At 49.4% G+C, this 10,752-nt stretch overlaps 1 protein-coding gene across 1 annotated transcript; it reads left to right on the top strand.

The window, feature by feature from the left end:
* Nucleotides 1-1,271: 1,271 nt before the first annotated feature.
* CFL1 (cofilin 1) lies at nucleotides 1,272-7,259 on the top strand. Its single transcript, XM_056852928.1, has 4 exons — nucleotides 1,272-1,340; nucleotides 3,269-3,576; nucleotides 5,186-5,262; nucleotides 6,403-7,259. Exons 1-4 carry the CDS (start codon nucleotides 1,338-1,340, stop codon nucleotides 6,513-6,515), a joined length of 501 nt encoding a protein of 166 aa, XP_056708906.1. The 5' UTR covers nucleotides 1,272-1,337; the 3' UTR covers nucleotides 6,516-7,259.
* The last annotated feature ends 3,493 nt before the right edge of the window (nucleotides 7,260-10,752 follow it).

The following is a 10,752-nucleotide window of genomic DNA, read 5'->3' as shown; positions in this document are numbered from 1 at the left end:
CTTCCTGGTTTATTCATAGGCCATTTATACATGGGAAGTTTTGCCTTGGATTTGCAGCTCTGTAGATGCACATTTTTTCCCCATCCAAGTTCTCAAAACTCAAAAATAAGCCCTCATGCAGAGTTCTGAGAATTTGGAATGGGAAAAATGTGCACCCACAGAGCTGCAAATCCAAGGCAAACCCTCCCATGCATAAATGGCCATATAGTAGAATGAGGTGGTAGGATTCTGGAGTGGTAGAGTAGAATGTACCACTTGAGATTCCAGGTGGGGTATTACATTAAAACAAACAAACAAACAAAAAAAACCCTCTACCATGTAAAATTGCCCTGCCAACAAGAAAGCAGCATATCTGGGAAAGAGATTCTAGCTCCATCTTTGTCATCCCCTGCTAATTTCCATTTGCAGAGAATGATTAACGCAAGGGGACTTTGAAAAATGTAACCAGTTCGACGTGGTACACACCTCTGCCACCTGGTTATTTGTTCATTGCGCTGCATATGGTCAAACGCGTTCCAGAGCCCAGGCTTTTTATTCTTATAACTATTCGAGAAGCCGCATCTGTCGAGCACATATTGCTAGTTTTCCGATTATAATTGTTTTAATCTGCACTCTCTCTTTTTGCAATTTGAGATTTTTTGTCGTTACATGGTTTCCACGTGTATTTCTCTAGCTCTCCGCCCTGATGGCCGCGTGATGGGATTAACGTTTTTAAAATAGAGCAAACAATTTTTTAAAAGCCTGCTGCATGCTCATTCGTGTTTTTTTTTTTTAAAGCAGATTTTGGAGCTGAAGTCTCGTAAAACCAATTGTAGGAGCGGGGTAGGGAGGCGGTGAGGAAGACAGAGGCTTTCAGAGTCGCCCCGCACCTGGCGCGGCCAGAGAAAGGCAGCAGGGTTCCCAAACATAAGCTTGAATCCTTTGTATCCCGCCCTTGCCATTAGCTCGCTAGGACTAGATTTCCCATCCACCGGGAGGATGCTCCACCAACCCTTTGGATGGGGGGGGAGGGAGGGGCAGAACACTGGAGCCGGCGCAGGCGCACAACTTCCAGGATGCCCCCGGGAGAGGCGGGAGCCCCAAAGACAGGCGCAGGACTCGCTTTCCCAAAATGCCCTTCGCTCCTTGACCGGAAGCGGCTGCTCCTGGGGGTGGGGGGGAACTAGGCTTAAAGCGGAAGCGGCGAGCCGGGGGTGGGGCGGGGCAGACAGTTTCTTTCAGGCCTCGCTCGACGCGCACACCGAGCCGGAGTCGCTGCTGAGGTAGCCGGGAGCAGCTCCAGAAGGACCTCCGCCGCCTGTCCGCCCTTCCTCCTTCCCTCCCTCGCCCGCAGCACCATGGTAAGGACCGGTGGGGGGGCCCCCTCCTGTCCCCCCTCCCGCAAAGGCCGCCATCTTGTCTCCAGGCCGCCATTTTGTGGGGGGCTTCTGGGGGGCCCTTCCCTGCCTGCTTATTTTGGGGGGGGGCTTAGTACGCCCTAAACTCACCCGAGCCTATCGGCTTTCCTTATTAGCCACGTGGCCGTTGGGAGGGGGCGATTAAGAGGGGAGGGGGCACCCTCCTCTTTCCCCCTCCCCCACTATCCCCCAAAGTCTGGGGACCTTTTTTTTTTTTTTTTTACCCGTTGTCTGCTTGAGGCTGGAAACCAAGAGGCCGAGCTCCAGGAATGATGCACGCTGCCCCTCTCCTCTTCCCCTTTGCATTAGCTTTTGTTCTTGTAAGTCTGGGGGCGGAATATGGAAATCCTGGCTGGCCTTGTTTCGACCTGGAGGTTGGCAACCCTGCTTATTTCCCCTTGTCTCCCTCCCTCGCCCACCCCGCCTTGTGGTCTAACAGGCTTCCTTTGCAAGGAGTGTGAGACTACAGAGGTTAGGCCGTGGTCGCTGTCATGAGGTCTGGGGTTCGCGGCCGGCGGGTGTGGGGGGGTGAACCTGCAAATCCATTCTCGCCCCCGAATATGCTGATCGGAGCCCTTGGAGGCAGCCTTCCTCAACAACTTCCTTTGTGCAGTGGTTTCCACTTTGTGCTGCCTCAGCTACTCCCGAGGCACTGGCGTGCAGAAGCTACTTTGAGTGCGGGAAAGAAAACCTAGCAAGTCTGGGGTTTCCTGGGTTCTCTCTACCCCCCCCCCCCACACACTTGCCAAAACGCTTAATCATGGGTTGCATTCGGTCCCCAGCGTGAACCCTTCTTTCATTTCCCCCCAGGTGCTGTTGGCTAAGGCTGTTTCCCTTTTCAGTGATGGAACTTTATAGCAATTGAGAATTTCCTGACAAAGGGTCCTGGATAACTTGTGTAACTGACAATGGGAGCATGCGTGCAATTCCTGGTTGCCCTTTCAACCGGCTCTTCAGTCCTCCTCTGCACCCCCCCCCCCCCATGCAGTACAATTCTGCTTCCTTTTCTGGAGCTGGTTGGCCGAGTCGAGGAGCCGCCTCCCAGCCTGGCCGCTTTAATGCACCAGCTTTCTCTCTTCCACTCCACTATTTTTCCTCAGCCCATAAATGAGAGAATGAACCCACTTTTTCACTCCTGCCCTTTTTTCCAGGGACTTGTTTTCTGAAGTGTTCCGTAATGAGCACTGCCTCTTCAGAACGGATGCTACTGTCTATGTGTGCCATTCCATACCGAGGCAGGCAGGAACTGATGGAAGAGTCTATTTTTCTGCATGTGCTCATTACAGGAACACTGCCTCCGTCTCCTTTTTAAAAAGGATAATTGAGGGCTTTGTTTTGAATTCGTCCAACTTTTTACTAGGATGCCTCAAATGTTGACACGCTGGAGTCAAGCACCAGTGACAGCATTGAGCAGGATGGGGGTGGCTAAGGAATGCTTGGATGCTAGCAATCTTTGGTTTTTCTCAGCAGATAGCCAGAATTGTATCTATCTTTGGTAGCCCAGAATTTTTTTGCCCTAATCCTGCTGTTAGCTGAGTTGTGAAATGTTGTCCCTGAACTGGAGTTCTTCAGTGGTGCTCTGAGAACCTCTGCAGTGTGAGGTTTGCCACATAGTCCAAACTGGTGAAGAAGGGGAGAGGCTAGTTTGACATACTGAGTGCATTTGTAGTACAGCTTCAGGTATGGCCCCCCTCTGCCCATTCCAGGCTCCAGAGAATGGCATAAGCCTTGTTTTCCTCATCTGATGTGGGTTGTTGTTGTTGCAATCAGGAATTCATGTTTGAGCTTTCCTTGGACACCACACCCTGGTGCTGGTTACTGTGAAGGCTCCAGCATGGCCGCTGCTGAACCCCCTTCTCTCTCCTTGGCAGGCATCTGGCGTAGCTGTTTCTGATGGAGTCATCAAGGTCTTCAATGACATGAAGGTGCGTAAGGCTTCCACCCCAGAAGAGGTCAAAAAGCGCAAGAAGGCGGTGCTCTTCTGCCTGAGTGAAGACATGAAGACCATCATCCTGGAAGAGGGAAAGGAGATTCTGGTGGGGGATGTCGGGGACACCATTGACGACCCGTACCTGCACTTTGTCAAGATGCTGCCTGAACGTGACTGTCGCTATGCCCTCTATGATGCCACCTATGAGACCAAGGAGAGCAAAAAGGAAGACCTCGTCTTCATCTTCTGGTGAGGAACTCTTTCCCCTCGTTCCAAGTTGGTCCCATGTCTTCTTAATTCTGGCCCTTTCTGCCTCTTGCCCAGAATCTTAAGCATTGTTTCATAGAAATTCCAATATAATACGTCACTGTGGTTAAGATTCTACTCCCAGGTCTCTCTCAGGTTGGTGGGAGGGTGACATAAGGCCTGGCTTTGTCACCTGTTCCCCAGCAGCTGCCTGTCCAGCCTTGCTTCCAGATCTCTGTGTGTGTGTAAAGTGCCGTCAAGTCGCAGCCGACTTATGGCGACCCCTTTGGGGGTTTTCGTGGCAAGAGACTAACAGAGGTTGTTTGCCAGTGCCTTCCTCTGCGCAGCAACCCTGGTATTCCTTGGTGGTCTCCCATCCAAATACTAACCAGGGCTTACCCTGCTTAGCTTCTCAGATCTGACGAGGTCTCTGCAAGGAGCTTATTCTGTGCCCCCTGCATGGCCAAATCTCCTACCCTAATGAGATGTGGGAGAAAGGCTGAACCAAGTGCAATCCCTATTTCAGAAGGAGTATGAGGACAGGCCCCTTGTAAGTAGCAGGTTACTGGGATGAAGGGCCCAGAGCTTTCCTACGGTTGGCCACTGGTAGGCACCTGGTTGGCCGCTGTGTGGACAGACTGCTGGACTTGATGGACCTTGGTCTGATCCAGCATGGCCTTTATGTTCTTATGTTCTATGAGGTTCATGGGTTATGCTCCTGGTCATCTGATTCTTGGGAGGCTGGGGACAGGTGTTAACTTGCACAGTTTAAGTGTGAATCTTGGGAATGCCACAATCCCAGATCTTTAGCACCCAATGTATTGGTGTTAATGTCTTCATTAAGAAGAAGAAGAGGAGTTGGTTTTTATATGCCGAATTTATCTACCTTTTTAAGGAGAATAAAACTAGCTTTATAATAACCTTCCCCACAACAAATACCTTGTGAGAGGTGGGGCTGAGAGAGTTCAGAGAGAACTGTGACTAGGCCAAGGTCACCCAGCTGGCTTCATGTGCAGGAGTGGGGAATCAAACCCGGTTCTCCAGATTAGAGTCCACCACCCTTAACCACTACACCACGCTGGCTCTCCAAGGACAAGGAATTTAAATAGAGGTGGCACATAGGTGAGGTCTGAGCAAGGTGTTGCTCCTCTCCCACCCTGTGGGAGTCATGGCTCCTTCTAGAAGATCAGCCAAATCCACATCATAGCCATAGAAACTTTTGCTCAAATGCATAATTGTAGTGTTGCAAGAGCACATTAGCTGAACAATGTTTAACTTCGGGAACTGCGTTGCACACCTCTAAGGAATGCGACTACATGCATACAAATGAGTCTGGGACTCATTTGCTTGTGTTTGCTTCTAAAAGATACATGCAGCATGCTAGAGGGTGCAGATGTTAAGAGGAAATAGACGAGGGCAGCTTGTCTTATGAAATTACATGTTTGACTCTGGGTTTAGCAGCCAGTAGCAGCCACAGGCTGTCCTTCCTTGTTCTCAAGCCTGCTTGCTGGGCAGAGGCCAGTTCCTTTAAACTGCAAGCTGTTCCTCCTCTGCTCCAGAGTAGAGTTGCTCTGGTTCCTATTGTACTGAGGTTGCTGTTCTCTCCCTATAGGGCGCCTGAGTGTGCCCCCCTCAAGAGCAAGATGATTTATGCCAGTTCTAAGGACGGCATGAAGAAGAAACTTACAGGTGAGCAAACATGGATGTAATCCAGAGATATTGACACTATTTACACCGTTCAATCCAGGGTCTCGATGCTGTGTTGCCTGAAAGCCGTGAATTGGCCTCTGGCTCAGCCCTGGGAGTCTAGGCTTGTGCAAACTGCCTCATTGCCTTACTGCATCCTGTCATTTGGGATTAGCAGGCTGAAAACACCTCTTGTGAGACGTGCCGGTGGCGCAGTGTGTTGTGAGCAATGCCAGTGGAGTGGTGTGATGCTGCAGCTCCTAATTTTGTGTGATTATAATGTTGGATTTTGCAAAGTATATTGTATTTGCCCCTCTAACAAATGGTGGTTGCTATAAACTGAGCCCGGCCCTGTATCAAGTCCAGAAGGGCTTCAAATACAATTTTGTGCCACTGTTCCTCACCAAGGGTCTGGTCTGTTCAGCTTTTTCCTATTCCATCTTTCAGAAGATCAGTTAAAAATAAAAACACCTTGTTCTGCAGGATTTATGCAGCAGCTAGGTGGGCAGAATGGCTGCATATGCTCTGAACTGAATTGTAGGTTGGGCTTAAATACACACAATGCTGTTGCTGGGAATGGGGTGGGCTGGAGGGTGGTCCCCATCAATTATGTTTTTTGCTAATCCTTCCTCCAAATAGCTGTGGGCAGTATGCTTGGTTCTCCCCTCCCCATTTTATCGTCGTAACTCTATGAGGTAGGATAGTTTGGCTGTCCCAGGTCATGGTTATTCCTACATGGTGTGTTCTGACCAGTAACTTCAAGCTTCCACCTGGCTATAGCACGACCACTAATATCCTACTTTGGCTGGGGCAGTATGACTGATAAGTCACAGCTGGCTTTTTGCAAGAGATGGCAGTGAGGTGGCAGGGTAACCGTGGTGGTAGGCCAAATACAAGGGTAAAGGATGGATAACTTCCTGCTTGCTGCTCCTCTGTTGGCTCCCTCCCGGCCCCTCTGTTTAGGATGAGATTGCAGAGCAGCTCTGCTGGCTGAGAATGGTTTTCCTAAACAATCTCTGTTCTGTCTCCAAGCAGCCAGCATCGGGTTTGGATGGGAAGGAGGGGGGAGCATTAGATTACCAAGACAGCGCTTGGAAACTGCCTATTCACATCCCACCTCTTTTCATTTTTCTCCCTTCTCAGGGATCAAGCACGAGGTGCAAGCAAACAGCTACGAAGAAGTGAAGGACCGCTGCACCCTGGCGGAGAAATTGGGCGGCAGTGCCGTCATCAGCTTGGAGGGCAAGCCCTTGTGAGCCCCCTCCCCCCCATTGTGCCAGTGTCTCCGGAGCTTCCATGTTAACGGCCCTGTGCTACCTTTTTTGGGGTTGGTGGGCGGGATGTGGGGTGGGCTCCTCCTCTTTAGTTATGTTCCAGTTCTCTTGCCTTTTCATCTTCACCCGTCTGGTGCTCCCCTCCTGTAAAAGCAGCTGCCCCCCAACCTTGCAGCTGCTGTTGAAACTTGCCAAACCATCTACGACTCTTCTCTCACTCCTCCTCCACTCCCTTCTGGGCCCAGTCTTGAAGGCGACATTCCTCTGGGCCCCAGTCCTTGGCTGTGCCTCCTTTGCCCCCCCTGTGGGACCACCTGCTTTCTCCATTCCAGCCATGGGACCACTCCAAGCAGGACTCTGCTCCTGGCCAAGGCTTCAAGGGGGCAGAGGGCATCTGAAGGCCAGGGGGTCTGCGGGCCCCTCCTCATTCCAAAAACCAGTCCATCTTGCCTGGTGTGTAAATTTTTTTTTATTGGTTTCTCTGTATGTTTGGAAAATCATGTGAGATGGCAGCTGCGTTCCTTCCCTCCCCCCCTCGACCAACACCCCCCCCCTTATCTGCCATAGTGGCTTTGTGCTTGTCTGTAGTACTGTGTATAAATGAGATATTGTGAAGGAAATTTGCACCCATCTCAATGTTGGAGGTGGAATTGCCCCACCCGGTGGAACTTAACAAAATATGGAAGCAGCACCAACAAATGATCTTCAATAAAAAAATTAATGCTATTCTAGTGTGTGCGGCTCCTTTCTCACCTTAGCTGGCTGGCTGGGGAGTGTGGAACGATATACATCAAGCATGTGGCTTTTTTTTACTTGGTGCTAAAATATTCCAGAGTTTGTGCCAAGGTATGTGAATGAATTCCTGCCAGCTGACTAAATATGCACATTTTGCTCTAGTGAAGCCCTGGGAAAGGGGAGAGTTGAACCAGTGTCTAATGCAGCACACTTGGGAAGTTGTTAGCTTAAGTGTGCTTCTCCGTATCATGAAAGTATGAGCGTTAAAAGTTTCACAGAACAATATGTGGAAGAGTTCTGTGACATTCTTGCATCAAGCGAGCGTAACAAAACTTTGCTTTCCTTCCCCTTTTTGGATGTACAGAGTAACTGCACAGTTAAATTGTGGAACTCCCGGCCCCAGGATGTGGTGATGGCTGCCAACATAGAAAGGCTTTAAGAGGCGAGTGGATATGTTCATGGAGGATATGGCTATCCATGGCTACTAGTCAAAATGGATACTAGTCATGATGTATACATATTCTCTCCAGGATCAGAGGAGCATGCCTATTATATTAGGTGCTATGGAACACAAGCAGGATAATGCTGCAGCAATTGCATTGTTTGTGGCCTTTGTAGAGGCACCTGGTTGGCCACTGTGTGAACTTGATGAGCCTTGGTCTGATCCAGCATAGCCTTTCTTAAGTTCTTATAACGAAATCTATTTGTGGTCCAGTGGTTTAGGATGGGTAGTCAAAGCTGTTCAGTTGAGCAAAATGGAACAGAGCACCCAAATTCACCCTGTTTTTTACCTCTGCTTCCCAGATGAACCTACAGTCAGACCAACAAGGCATATATGATCATTGTGTTTGAGCTTTGAGTAGTCAGTGGAAAAGATGGGGGGGTGCACAGGGGAGCTGAAAGAGGGCAGCTATAGCAAATACCTCCTTGTGCCCTTGCTGCCTGAGCTGGAGACAGGCATTCAAAGGCTGGAATGGTGCATCAATTGTAGATGAGCAGATGGGAAGAGGTGGTGGCGTGAACCTGCTTCATATAGTACAAGGACTGTACTGGCTGTTCAAACTGGCAGTGATTTTCCAAGCTCCCAAAAGAAAGTGCCCCTGAAATCCTTTCAGGTGGGAAATGTCTTTGTGACCGCAACAAGTTTGCAGGCTTCTGTGCAGCTTGCTGGCTTAAAACTAGCGGCTTGTTGCTGGAAAAACCAGAGTCTGTCTTGATGCCAGAACTCTAGCCCAATATGTTTCCAAGGCCCCTCCTTAGGATAACACAACCTGCTGCATTTTGCCCCATCTGAACCGCCTGCCTAGTTTTCAAGGGTAGCTTTTCATTGAGTGCCCTGCAGCAGTCAACTTCTGAGGCTTTACTTCCTTGGTTTCGTACCTGCGCAGGTCATTCTGTTATCTCCTAGCTCACCCTGTTACTAGGACGTGAGCTCTGCCTACCTGGGCGCTGCCAAGACCAAAGTCCCTGGGTGTGGTCCACAGCCTTGGTTTGGGTGCCTCTGGCACCTTTGGAGTTGAATCATGCTGGTATTACCCACCCCTCTATCTCGCCTGTGCAAATGTTCAGGGCAGCGGATGATTGGCTGACAGCTGTGGCTGACCTAGCCTCCTGAACAGTCAGAGGGATGCTATGTATCTGGATCGCATGGAGGCCTGAAAGGGCATGAGAGCTACCATACTGTATCAGGCCAGTGGTCTGTCTTGTCTAACATCCTATTTCACACAGCTGCCAACCAGATACCCCTGGGATGCCTACAGGCAGGACATGGCAGGCAAAGCTTCCCCATTATCCCTCCCACCCCCAACCACCACTAGTATTCAGGGAGCTGGGTTCTAGTTAGTCACTGTGGGTAATAGCCAAGGAGCAGAGCTTGAGCCTGATCAGAGGTCATGCCACTAGAGGTGTGAGGAACTTTCATTAATTGACCTGGGAAATACTGTCGAATGCCTTTTGTGCGTGTGTGCCATCAAGTCACAGCTGACTTATGGTGACCCTGTAGGGTTTTCAAGGCAAGGGACATTCGGGGGTGGTTTGCTATTGCCTACCTCCACGTCCTGATGTTGCTTGCAGGCTGCCCATCCAAATACTAAGCAGAGTTGGCCCTGCTTAGCTTCTGAGATCTGACAAGACCAGGCCAGCCTGGGGCTATCCAGGTCGGGGCTCCGTGCTTATTAAATTCCTCTCAACTAGAGTGGGAAAGCCTTTACATTGGTTAGCCTCTTAAATGGGTCCTCTAATATCAGAGGCAAGGTCTTTCTTTCCCCCTTTGTCCACCCCTGCACCTTTAACTGCATTGAAATCTGGCATGGTGGGTCTCTTAGTGGATTTGTGTGTGTAGAGTTCTGTGAGCCAGTGGCTTGTAACTTTTAAGAGTATTCAGTTGGGGATCCCTGGGCCCAAATCCTTGCTCAGGATGTGAAGTTCACAGACTGACTTTGGGCCAGTTATTCAACCTAATTTACCTGCCTACTGTGCAGGGTGGCTGTAAAGATTAAATGGGGTGGGGAGCCATGTATACCACCTAAAGCTCTTTGAAGGAAAGGTGGGATGTGTGGGTAACAAATAGGATTGTTCAAAGTACCTTGTGGATGTTTTCAGTAGTCCTTACAAAGTGCCTGTAAGATAGATCCATGGAATCCCCAGATTGAAGAGGATTCAGGTTTGTTGTAGAGGAGCCAGATTTGTAGAGATTTCTTGGACTGTAGTTCCTCACTGCTTGCCGTGATGCAATGCTGGCACTCTTTTAATTGCTATACGTGTTTTAGTTTTGCTTTTATACACACTTTAGGCTATATTCTGGCATTCCAGTGCCTCATTCAGGAAGTCCTGCTTGAACATTTTACACTTTATGTAACATTGTCATTAAAACTGTTTACAACAAGAGGCTTTTTGTAAATAGCATGAATGTCTCTATTCCAAATAATGTTTCAAATTCTTGACCATTATTTGACAGACTATGATATATAATGTGCAAGTGTGTGTGCGTGTTCCCCCCACCCTTCTGTGGCTTCTAGTGGGTAGGGCTGACTCCTAAGTGACCAAAGAGTAAGCTTTTGCACGTGCTCAGAGGTCCCCTTGTTCTGTATTCTGATATTCTGTTTTCATCCTACACTTCCCCCAAGCAGTTCAGGGTGGTGGCCCTCTCAGCTTCTGCACGACAACCTTGTAAGGTAGGTTAGGCTGAGGGTAGCTAGTCTAAAGTCACCCAATGACTTTCACAGCTGTGTGGGGACTTGAACCCTGATCTCTCCGGTCCGAATCGGACTCAACACCATATCTGCTCCAAATTAGACATAGGTTCTAAATTACCTTCAGGGCTGGGCCCGTTGTCGTTTTCAGCACCTTACACAAAAGGCTGCTTTCCTGAGGGCATTTAGAAAGATTTTTTTCCTTACTGCTTTGCTATTAATTAAGCATGTGATTGAGGAGTCACAGCCCTTTCTAGCTTCCACCCCTAGTGACGCAAATTGCCTTTTGTTCC

Source organism: Euleptes europaea, chromosome 7 (assembly GCF_029931775.1).
Source record: "Euleptes europaea isolate rEulEur1 chromosome 7, rEulEur1.hap1, whole genome shotgun sequence".
Classification (NCBI taxonomy): domain Eukaryota; kingdom Metazoa; phylum Chordata; class Lepidosauria; order Squamata; family Sphaerodactylidae; genus Euleptes; species Euleptes europaea.
Note: the sequence above shows the minus strand (reverse complement) of the source record. Positions and strands in the feature narration are given on the sequence as shown.